Below are 10,916 nucleotides of genomic sequence, written 5' to 3'. Positions count from 1 at the left end.
GCCCGCCGCATCTCTGCAGGACACGCCCAGCCGGCCCGACCTAGCCGAAGCTCTTACGCATGCGCTAAAAACACGCTTTCCCCCCCAGTCGAGGCCGCCAATAATACGCATGCGCTGACAGAAGCCTCTTCTCTAGGTCTTCTGCGCATGAGCTTATTGACAGGTAAGTCCTGATCTGCTTTCCACCGCCGAATGTTCTGGGCTGTTACCATAGAGAGGGGCTCCGCCACTCAGCCTAGATAGGTAAATGGATGGAGGTTGCCATCTTTGATGTCCTACTAGACTGTACCAATGGAGGAGGGGGGGGGGTGCTTAGGAACGGGGTTTACCCACGTCGTGGCCTGTCGTTTGGACTCAACTTGCAGAGGCGTGTCAGGTGCGGGGGGCGGCCTGTGCTGGTGGGGTCCCCCGAGGGCGCGGGGGCCGCGTTGAGGGGGCTCTGTGGTGGGGCCCGCGCAGGAGGTAGGGGTTGAACCCGGTGGCCCGTCGAGGGGTCCGGGGGCGGGGGCTGTCGAGGGCCGGCCGCGTGGGCTCCCTGCCCCGAAGGGGGGGGGGCTGTCGAGGGCCGGCCGCGTGGGCTCCCTGCCCCGAAGGGGGTGGGAGGGGCTGTCGAGGGCCGGCCGCGTGGGCTCCCTGCCCCGAAGGGGGTGGGGGGGTGAGCTGTCGAGGGCCGGCCGCGTGGGCTCCCTGCCCCGAAGGGGGTGGGGGGGTGAGCTGTCGAGGCTGGCCGCGTGGGTTCCCTCCACGCTCCCTCCCGCAGTGGCTCCTGTAGGCAGGCTCCCTTGGTTTTTGTCTGCCCTGCGGTGAGCCTTGAGCATGGTAGTTGTGTGGGACTCTCTGCCCTGCACCCCAGTGCCACCAGCCTGGAACCCTGGGGTCCTTGTACCTTGAGCCTGCTTGATGCAGACCGATGGGGGGCGGGGGTGTTCTTCCCTCGGGAATACCTGCTTGCTCCTGCCTAATGGCACATCCACTGGGGGAAGTTTGCTTCTTACAGTCCAGGTCTCCCATATGTCATCCAGCCTAGTTCTGTGTACGTAGTATCACTTATCTTGCAAGGCTTAATAATCATGTTTCTTTTCTTTAATCTTGCAGCAGAAGAAATCCTGGAAACAGCCTCACGTTACCATGGCCAGCCCCCCCTCCAGGGATCAGGCAGACAGAGTATGTAGAAAATTAACTGTTTAATGCAGGTTCCTGCTATTAAATGCCCCAGTTTTTATCATAACTCAAGAAGTGACATTTTCCTCTTAATAAAGTTTTCCAATTGGCATATGCTCTAGAGTTGTGTTGTAAGAATATTTGGTTCTGGGGCATGGCTATTTTTGGGAAGGGGTAGTCTGACTACATCAACCATCAACAACTGGTAGATCCCAATCGAATGGTCGATCCTGTAGCATCTGACAGTCCATCACAATCTCCGGCTGCTAAAAGTCCGGTGGCGCAGCAGGGCTAAGGCAGGCTCCCTGCCTGCCCCGGTCCCGTGCTGCTCCTGAAAGCCCCCAGCACACCTCTGTGGCCCTGGGTGAGGTTGGGGGGACAGGGGTCTCTGTTTACTACTCCTGCCTGCAGGCACCACCCCTGCAGCTCCCATTGGCAGGGAACAGGGAACTCCCCTGGGGCTCAGGCTTCGGTTCCCCCTCCTAGGGTCATGTAGTACAGGCAAGTCTCATCTTACGCGGAGGTTCTGTTCTGCGGTTAGCGCGTAAAGCGAAAACCGCGTATAGTGAAACACTCAGTGAGTTGAATGGCGGGCAGAATCCCCCGCACTACAGATGCAGTTTTTATATTGTTGTTGTTCTTTTTTCCCCCCTGTTTTTGCTGACTGCGCAAAGCTGAATTCACGCATGTTAAATGCTCCTAAGATGTGATTTGCCTGTAATTTTTGTTATCAAAAGGGGGGCACTGTGCAATGAAATTTGAGAACCCCTGTGTACGTCAACCCGAAGCATAGTTTAGCCCAGTGCTGTTTACTTTAATAAATTACTGCCCCGTTCAATATGTTTGCACTAATTTAACCATACCAGTCCAGTTTTCTTTAATTTAGGCTGGTTTTTCATAAAATGAACTGATCACAAATCATGTAGGTTTCGCAAATGACCTATAGGAAAGGCTGTGCAACACTTAGCTAATCTTCATTCGTTCATTTGTAAACAGTGTCTCTATATTATTTTTATTATTATTTAGTCCAGTCCCCTGTCCACTGTACCATCCTGCCTTGGTTAACTCTATTTTTTTTTCTTCCTTATGTGATTCTGCACATTGAAGGTGGACCAAAGTTGATTTCTCTCATTTAGCTCCTGTTTGTTTGTTTGTTCTTTTTCAGATCAGGTACATAAAAGGGGACCTTTTTACCTGCCCCAGAACGGACTCGTTGGCTCACTGCATCAGTGAGGACTGTCGCATGGGCGCTGGGATAGCTGTCCTATTTAAGAAAAAGTTTGGTGGCATACAGGAGCTGTTGGATCAGCGTGAGTGATGTCTGTGGGGAGGGGAGGCTACTATAGTCCATGTGCAAGCCTGAGCCTCTAGCAGTAGTTCATGTTTACCTAAAGTATTTATATAACACCAGTCACAGTAGTATCTAGGCACTGATTCTAGGACTGGCCATACTGGATCTTTATAAATTTGCTGTGAACTATTTGGGTCAGAGACATGATCCACTTCTGCATTTGTACAGTGCCTAGCACAGCAAGCCCCTGCGCCTGACCATGGTTTCTGGGGGCTGCCGTAGTATAAATAATAATGAGACCTTCAACTTTTATGCTCCCTAGTTTGTTTACAGGGAGAATTTTTGTTTCTTAATTTCCAGTTAAAGAGGAAACCAGAGAGAAAAGCCAACTGCCCGTGTATGTTGGTATTTAAATTTGACCTGTTTCCATCTCACTAATTAATGGGATTCCAGTGGGATAGAGTTCATAACTCACTGATATGACTAAGTTACCGTAGAACCTCAGAGATACGTACGCCAGAGTTAGGAACTGCCCAGTCAACCCCACACCTCATTTGGAACTGGAAGTATGCAATCAGGCAGTAACGGAGACGAGGGGGAAAAGGGCAAGTACAGTATTGTGTTAAACGTAAACTACTGAAAAATAGAGGGAAAGCAGCATTTTTCTTCTGCTTAGTAAAGTTTAAAAGTTGTTTTAAGTCAGTGTTCAGTTGTAAATTTTTGAAAGCACACCCGTAACATTTTGTTCAGAGTTACAAACATTTCAGAATTGTGAACAACCTCGCTTCCCGGGGGGTTCGTAACTCGGAGGTTCTACTATAGTTCACGCATCTGCTGCAGCCCTGGTTTAGCAGTAGTCAGTTAACTGCAAGATTGGGTTAGCCCAGCTGCAACACATTTGAAAAAGCAACACGAGGGCAGCAGCAACAGAAAAAGCTAAAAACTGAGGGCTTATCCACACTATGGTGCTGCAACTGTAGCATCGTAACATAGATACTTCCTACAGCGATGGAAGGGGGATTTCTGTCACTATACCTAATCCGCCTCTCCAAGAGGTAGACCGAAGATGCTGAGCATTAGGTCAATCTAATTATGGTGCTCAAAGATGTTTTTCACACACTGAATGACAATGTCTCTGATCTTTTAATTATTTGTAAAAATAGTTTTGGTTTAGAAAATTCTTTATATCATCTGTTAATTCATTTCTAATCTATTCAGCAGGAGTTGGGAGAATCAGCAGTGAATTGTAGAATTTTAAACACAATTAATGTCAATGCTGTGTTTCACTTTTGTTTTAGAGAAGAAGTCTGGAGAGGTGGCCGTTCTGAAAAGAGATGACAGATATATATATTACCTGGTAAGAAAGGGATGAGAGTCAGGCATTTGTTATAACTGAGCCCCACCTCATTTGCATTAAATGGAAGAGAGGTTTTTCTCTAGATTCTCAACAGACATCTCAGCCTTTTAAATAAAGACACAGATTATGAGGACAAGCCAAACTAGATTTTTCTTTCAGAACTAAACTCAGTACAGCTTCCTACCAACAAGTAATTGAAGGACATTTGAATAGCACATTTCATTTGTGGACGTTACTGTCTGACAATTGTTCAGTAGCCTTTATGTGCAGTGTTGAGGTGTGCTGGCAGGGTAGTGGGGAGATTCTTGTGCTGCTGCCATCCTGCAGTTCAGTGGTTGGATGGCTCAGTCACAGGAATGTTGATCTGGTCGCCTTCATAATTTGCTTTAAAATGTAAAAGCATATAAATGCACATACATTTTGATACTTTTTTTTTAGTTCACTGAACTAACTGCTAAAATTTACTCTCTAAATCCTGGGTTGTGATTTCCCCACCACCACCTCTCTCTCAAACTATTGGTAATTCCCATTGACCCATATCCTGCTGGTCATGTGAAAACTGGGCCCCTGGTTGTTACACTTGTGCTGAAAAAGCCTCTCCTAGCATGCTGCAATGGGAAGAGTCTGCTTTTCCACTCTCTGCCTGAAGTATGGTGTTTATGCTTTAAACAGTTTGTTTGAAACAGGAGCTGCTGGTTTGTTTGTTTTTTTTCAACCGCTTCCCTGAAAGTATTATTCAAAATATTGGTCTACTGTGTGAGACAGATGTAAGCATAACCCCAGCATTTGGTAATGAGAGAGATTGCAGTTTATCTTTTGACAGGAAAATTTTAAAGAAAAATAGTGTTTTTCTCCAAACCAGATTATTGCCTTTTAGAAATGCAGTATTTAGTGCCCTGACCTGCTGTGTCATGTGGCACAGAATTGCAACTAAATGTCTAAATGGTAATAGTTGTACATCTTGTATTGAAATAACTAGTGAAGTCCAGTCACCATATACTAAGAGGTAGTTGATTATCAAAATCCAGGCCACAATTTACTAGAGTTAAGGAGAAAATAGCTTGTACCATTGTTGCTAATGCACTGTTGAACTTTTTAATTTGTACACAGATTACGAAGAAGAAAGTCTCCCACAAACCAACATATGAGAATATGCAAAAGAGTTTAGAAGCCATGAAAACTCATTGTTTGAACAACAGGGTTACTGACATTTCCATGCCTAGGTAAGGGAATTGGAGACTAGAAAGTAAACATTTCATTGTCCCTTGGGCCGAATGGATATTTTAGGAAGTGACCATTTACTAGGAAATAAAGGATCAGATGCCCACTCTTAATATTGTTATATTCAGTTTGGGTTGTACAGTTGAAATCTGATCACAAATGAAGTGAGTTCTGTGGCCGGCACGTAGGCCTCGTTATTTCCGTATTTTTGACTGCATTAAGTTAATTTCAGATACATTTAGTTAGTGCTGTGTCAAACTGTAGCTGCTTGAAATTGCTGAAATATCAAAGTTGCAACATAATGGGGACTGGCTTATCGCACCTTATTCAGCAACATAATATTGAATGCCTATATATGTCTAGCTAGGACCCAGTCCCATCATTAATTTAAAACAAGCCTAGGACTAAACTAGGATGGAGAGAGTGTTATACCAATATAATAAAAACCAGCAGAATCTTATTAAGAGGGATAAGGCAAAGATGCCACACTTATTGTAAATACCATAGCAAAACAAAAAACAATGTTTTTCTACTTGTTTCTATTACTACTTATTCCTTACACACACACACACACACACACACACTCACTCTCTCTCTCTCTCTCTCCCCTCTCTCCCTCCTCCCCTCTCCCCTCCCCATATTCAGGTTCTGTATAGATGTTATAGTTACCAGCCTAGATATTGCTCATGCCAAGTTACTGGCCAGGTACCTTGGTCATGAGGATGGAGCCGAGTCTGTCAGATGCATCTGATGCTCCTGGAGGCTGGCAGCAGAACCATAGACTCAAAGTTCTCAGTCTTTAGAGTCCAGTTTTATAGGAATTTATTCCTATGTCAGTTCATGAGAGTTGCTTCATTTTGCTGTTGCTAAATCAATCAGCAGGTGGCTGGCTCCATGTTATTAGATGTTTTGTTTTTCCTTCCTTTGAGGTGTGGTGGGTGGATTCCAGTTTGCCCTCCGGGGGGTCATCTGGTTGATCCCACTTGACACCTTCTTCAGCTGACACTGAATTCTTCAGGCTGGTGACTCCCTAACCATTCAGTCACATACATTCTCTATCTTAATCACATCTATTTCACTGTCTCTTTACTTTTTGGGGTGTTACCAATTTATGTGAGACTCCCTGTCTTTTAACAATCAAAGATAAAGTGAGATGAAAACTTACAGAGGGTGGGGGTCTCTATTTATACACTATAACAGCTACTGTTTTGGCTTACTTAGAGTTAATTAATGTTTAACAAGTTTTATACAAAGTATTTCTTTGAGCAGGCTTCACACAGACACAGCTGGTGGCTTGCAGGTTAGAATCACAAATTTACTTTTAACATAAACCTTTAGTTATAAGGCATCAATTAACAAGTCATTTTTTATATAAACCATGTCTAATATAAACCTTCTTTAATATCCCTACAAGAGGGCTTATTTCAGCTTTAATTAGGGTTCAGTTCTCCTGCACATACGCTTTACACTAATTTAATAGTAGATTGTAAAGGCTGCAGGACAATGCGTAGAGATTCCAAGCTCTTTTAAGGGAATCTGGAACTCTGTCCCTTTTTTTACTTCTGCAGTATGTAGAGACTGCTGGAGAGCACTATGCTGTTGGGGCAGCATATGCTGTATTTAGGTTCTTTTGGTACATAAAGATATAATGGAGAATGTGAATTTGTAGTATTCTGAAGCAGAGCATCTATAACTTACTGAAGTGCTGAATCCTATTGAGGAAATGCTTGATAAGTCTATGCCTCCAAACAGATTATCACTGCAGGTTTGGTCTTGTGACTTATTTAGCACCAAATTTCCTGCTTTTTCACACTGGCCTTGTGAGATCTTTCAAAGGGACCTTAAAATCGTAGTTACATAAACAAGGTTCTAGGCAGTAATTTACTTTCTTTTAGTTAACCTTTGGTACAGCATTTTGAAGATGTGCAGTGCCCAGGAACTGTTTTGTGTTATTACTGCTTTGCTCATGTTGTAAGTTGGTTGTCCCACAGAGAAATGCATGAAACAGATCATCACATACCTTCTCAACAAAGACAAATGCAAAGTACTCCACTTAGGAAGGAACAATCAGTTGCACACATACAAAATGGGAAATGACTGCCTACGAAAGAGTACTGCGGAAAGGGATTGGGGGGGTATTAGTGGACCACAAGCAAGTCAACAGTGTAACATTGTTGCAAAAAAGTGAACATTCTGGGATGTATTAGGAGTGTTGTAAGCAAGACACAAGAAGTAATTCTTCCACTCTACTCTGCGCTGACTAAGCCTCAACCGGAGTATTGTGTCCAATTATGGGCACAATGTTTCAGGAAAGATGTGGACAAATTGGAGAAAGTCCAGAGCAACAAAAATGATTAAAAATCTAGAAAACATGACCTATGAGGGAAGATTGAAGAAACTGGGTTTGTTTAGTCTGGAAAAGAGAAGACTGAGAGGGGACATAAAGTTTTCAAGTACATAAAATGTTGTTACGAGGAAGAGGGAGAAAAATTGTTCTTAACCTCTGAGGATAGGACAAGAAGCAAATGGGCTTAATTGCAGCAAGGGAGGTTTAGGTTGGACATTAGGAAAAACCTCTTAACTGTCAGGGTGGTTATGCACTGGAATAAATTGCCTAGGAAGGTTGTGGAATCTCCATCATGGAAGATTTTTAAGAGCAGGTTAGACAAACGCTTGTCAGGGATCGTCTATATAATACGTAGTCCTGCCATGAGTGCAGGAAGCTGGACTAGATGACCTCTTGAGGTCCTTTCCAGTCCTACGATTCTCAGCCCATCTGAGACAAGTGTGTGTTTGGGTTTTTTTCCCCCTTCGCTTTTGGGCCAATGAGTTGTAATTGGAGTAATTTCACTTTCACGTTCTTTTCATAGAGTTTTAATAAGAGACCATTCCATCATCTAGCCTGACCTCCTGTATAACACAGGCCAAAAGAATGTCACCCAGTTAGTCATCTGTTGCGCCCAATAACTTGTTTGACTAAAGCATATCTTGCTGAAAGGCATCCAGTCTTGACTGGAAGCCATGAAGAGATGGAAAATCCACTTCCCTTGGAAGTTTATTCCAATGAATGACCACTGTCACTTGACACGTCTTTTTTTTTTTTTTTTTTTTTTTTTAAACACCTTATTTCTAACTCCAACTTCTATGGGGTTTTAACTTCTGTTCGTTCTTGCTATGCCTTAAAAAGTATCCAGTATTTTTCGCTTGAGAAGGTACTTACACCCTCTAATCAAGTCTTTTCCCAATCTTTTTGTGCATTTGTTTGTGAGCTTTACAACATACTCAGTCAGAAACAGCTCATCACAACCACTTTGGTGTCTTTATTTTCCAGGATCGGATGTGGACTTGACCGTCTGGAATGGGATAAGGTTTCAGCGCTACTTGAGGAAGTGTTTGAGGACACGGACATTAAGATCACAGTTTATGCTCTCTGAACAAAGAGGCCTTATGGAGATGATTGTTGATTTCCCTTGCTGTAGATTCAAGTGGCTTGGGAATTGATTTAAAGAAAAAGCTGTGTGTGAAGCAGAGCCCATCTTCTCCTCTTTGAGGAATAATTTACCATTAGGTTTTTCCCAATGGCAGGCAGTTGCTTCCAGAGAACCGTCTGGTTTGGAATGTGTTGATCAGAGTTCCAGAATGAAGTATCAAGTATAAACCTTCAGGGTTATATATATCTCTCAGGAATCCTTGCCTGAGTGTCACATAGCCAACCACCAGATGTCACTGTTCCTCCACCCTTCAGAATACCCATCTGCTCATAAAGAAATATTTTCTTACGGTGGTGGTTTGTGCGCGTGGAAGTTTGAGCTAGTTTGGCACTTTTTAAAATATTCCAGATCTTTGAATTTAAGAGTTATATGTATCTGTTTAGTGTGTTGTTTCAGATAATGAAGTGAATCATTGTGGAGATCTGCTGTTTAATCTAAAACAGTACAGTGTTCAGTTCAGTCATGCAGATTTCCTCTGTTCTTTTAGTTATTAAAAATTAAAGTATTATCTTTTCAAAACAAGTGAGGTTTCACGCTTTTATCAGGAGTGTCTCTTAAGCATCATGCTATCAAGTCTCAAGTACATACCTTTTTAACTCTTGCTATTGAACCAGAGCGCAACCCCTCTGTAAACCCAACTATGTTCACATTTCTCTCTGCCTTCTAGATGAAGGCTGAACTTCTCAAGGGAACATAAGTGTATGGGGCATAGATTCCTAGGAGGTTCATTTTGTCCCACATAGTTGGTACAAGTATCAGCATGCAAGTGTTCTGAGATGGGCTAGTATGAAATAAAGTGGGCTTAGCATTAAATGCGTGTATAGGTTTTCATCTTTACTCTTCATCTACTGTATTTATAGATTGCTAGTCATTGTGGGGTCTGTGTCATTCTGTTTCTACATCTGGCATTGCTAAACAGCAATGAACAAAGCATATTAATAAATAGCATATTGAATCTAGCAGGCCAGCAAAAGGAAGTCCATTACTTTGTGGTGGTCAGTAAACTTCAGATGGAACATCTTTTTTTTTTTTTCTTTTTTTTTTTTTCTCTTCATGTCCTTACAATAACTTACCAGGTCTCTTTCTGCAGCCTTTGGTTCAAAGGTTATAATTCTGCTGATTTTTAGAACCTTATACTGAAGTGCTCTACCATATACTCTTAGTACCTTTTACTTCTGGTATTGTCACAGTGACTAATCTGATTTATTTTTAGGATGCCCATTACTATAGTAACTGAGTGCAAGAGTATAGGAATTCTAGCATAAAGCAGAATCCCTAATATCTTCTTTTTATCCATGTAATATATGTAAACTCTTCTCTGTTCAAACGCTACTAACAGCTTGTGTTGTGTGGGATCCTTTGCATAATTGATGGAGTTCTGCAAATCCCCTTCTCTAATCTTTAAAGGCCTCATGTTTTACTCTCCTCCTTTTCAGTTGAAAATGATTGAATCTTTGCAGATCATGAATATCACTCTTTAATTTGTTAGAGTGGTTGCAACTGGGTGATTCTGTCTTTCCACTGGTATGTATTTGTAACACCTTAAAAACGCAAAGCCAATATTTGTTGACTGTCCATTTGTCCCTTGTAGAGTTGTTTTTGGTGTATAACTGCTGTAACCAAACATGGAAATAACTTTTTAAAGGATTGAGTTCGACAAATAGAAGCTTGGAAAATTGGATCTTTAAACAAGCATAAATATGTACCAAAAATATGGGCCTGGATTTAGGTTTTTGTATCTTATTTATATTTGTTGTCTAAATCTAGTAACAAATACAAACAGTAAATCATTAGCAACTGTTTTTGTCTGCTCGGCATATTGATGGTTTCTTATCACTATTCATGTCCTTTGTATTGAAGGCTTTGGCTAGGGTTTGGTGCCAGTGGGAGACTGACATGTAAAACTGTTGGCCGTACTTGTCTTTTCTGCCTCTCTTACCTTCCTGTGGTCTGCTGATATTGCTTGGTGCTGTTGATACAGAAAGCACCGGTGAGTCAGAAATTTAACTGGAAGTGTGAATCCCATCTGATTCAGGATCTTGGCTGACCAGCCTCCCTATGAGCTTTCCACCCATTCTGTGTAGGCTTATCTGGGACGTCACATGCCCAGATTTTTCTCTTTGTTCCCCTCACGCTCATGCTGGCACTTGAAATTTCTTTGTACTTGGGAATTCCCCCTTCCTATTGCACTCTTTCTCAAGTGTGAAACATTTCACTGATGGGTTGTAAGGCCATGGTTCTTCCCCATCAGATTGAGGCTGTGGCTACACTTAGCACTTCAAAGCGCTGCTGCGGCAGCGCTTTGAAGTGCTAAGTGTAGTCAAAGCGCCAGCGCTGGGAGAGAGCTCTCCCGGCGCTGTCCGTACTCCACCTCCCTGTGGGGAATAACGGACAG

General features: G+C 42.8%; 1 protein-coding gene across 4 annotated transcripts; it reads left to right on the top strand.

The window, feature by feature from the left end:
• Positions 1–22: 22 nt before the first annotated feature.
• OARD1 (O-acyl-ADP-ribose deacylase 1) lies at positions 23–10,314 on the top strand. Of its 4 annotated transcripts, none has more exons than XM_039535775.1 (6): positions 23–163; positions 1,096–1,164; positions 2,327–2,471; positions 3,751–3,809; positions 4,920–5,032; positions 8,362–10,314. In XM_039535775.1, exons 2-6 carry the CDS (start codon positions 1,129–1,131, stop codon positions 8,462–8,464), a joined length of 456 nt encoding a protein of 151 aa, XP_039391709.1. In that variant the 5' UTR covers positions 23–163; positions 1,096–1,128; the 3' UTR covers positions 8,465–10,314. The 4 variants fall into 4 exon arrangements, with proteins under 4 accessions (XP_039391709.1, XP_039391708.1, XP_039391711.1 ...); XM_039535774.1 differs by having other exon boundaries at positions 44–243; XM_039535777.1 differs by lacking the exon at positions 23–163 and adding an exon at positions 246–376.
• Positions 10,315–10,916: the final 602 nt, after the last annotated feature.

The sequence above is a fragment of the Mauremys reevesii genome, linkage group 4, assembly GCF_016161935.1.
Source record: "Mauremys reevesii isolate NIE-2019 linkage group 4, ASM1616193v1, whole genome shotgun sequence".
Classification (NCBI taxonomy): domain Eukaryota; kingdom Metazoa; phylum Chordata; order Testudines; family Geoemydidae; genus Mauremys; species Mauremys reevesii.
This window is presented reverse-complemented; position numbering and strand designations above follow the sequence as displayed.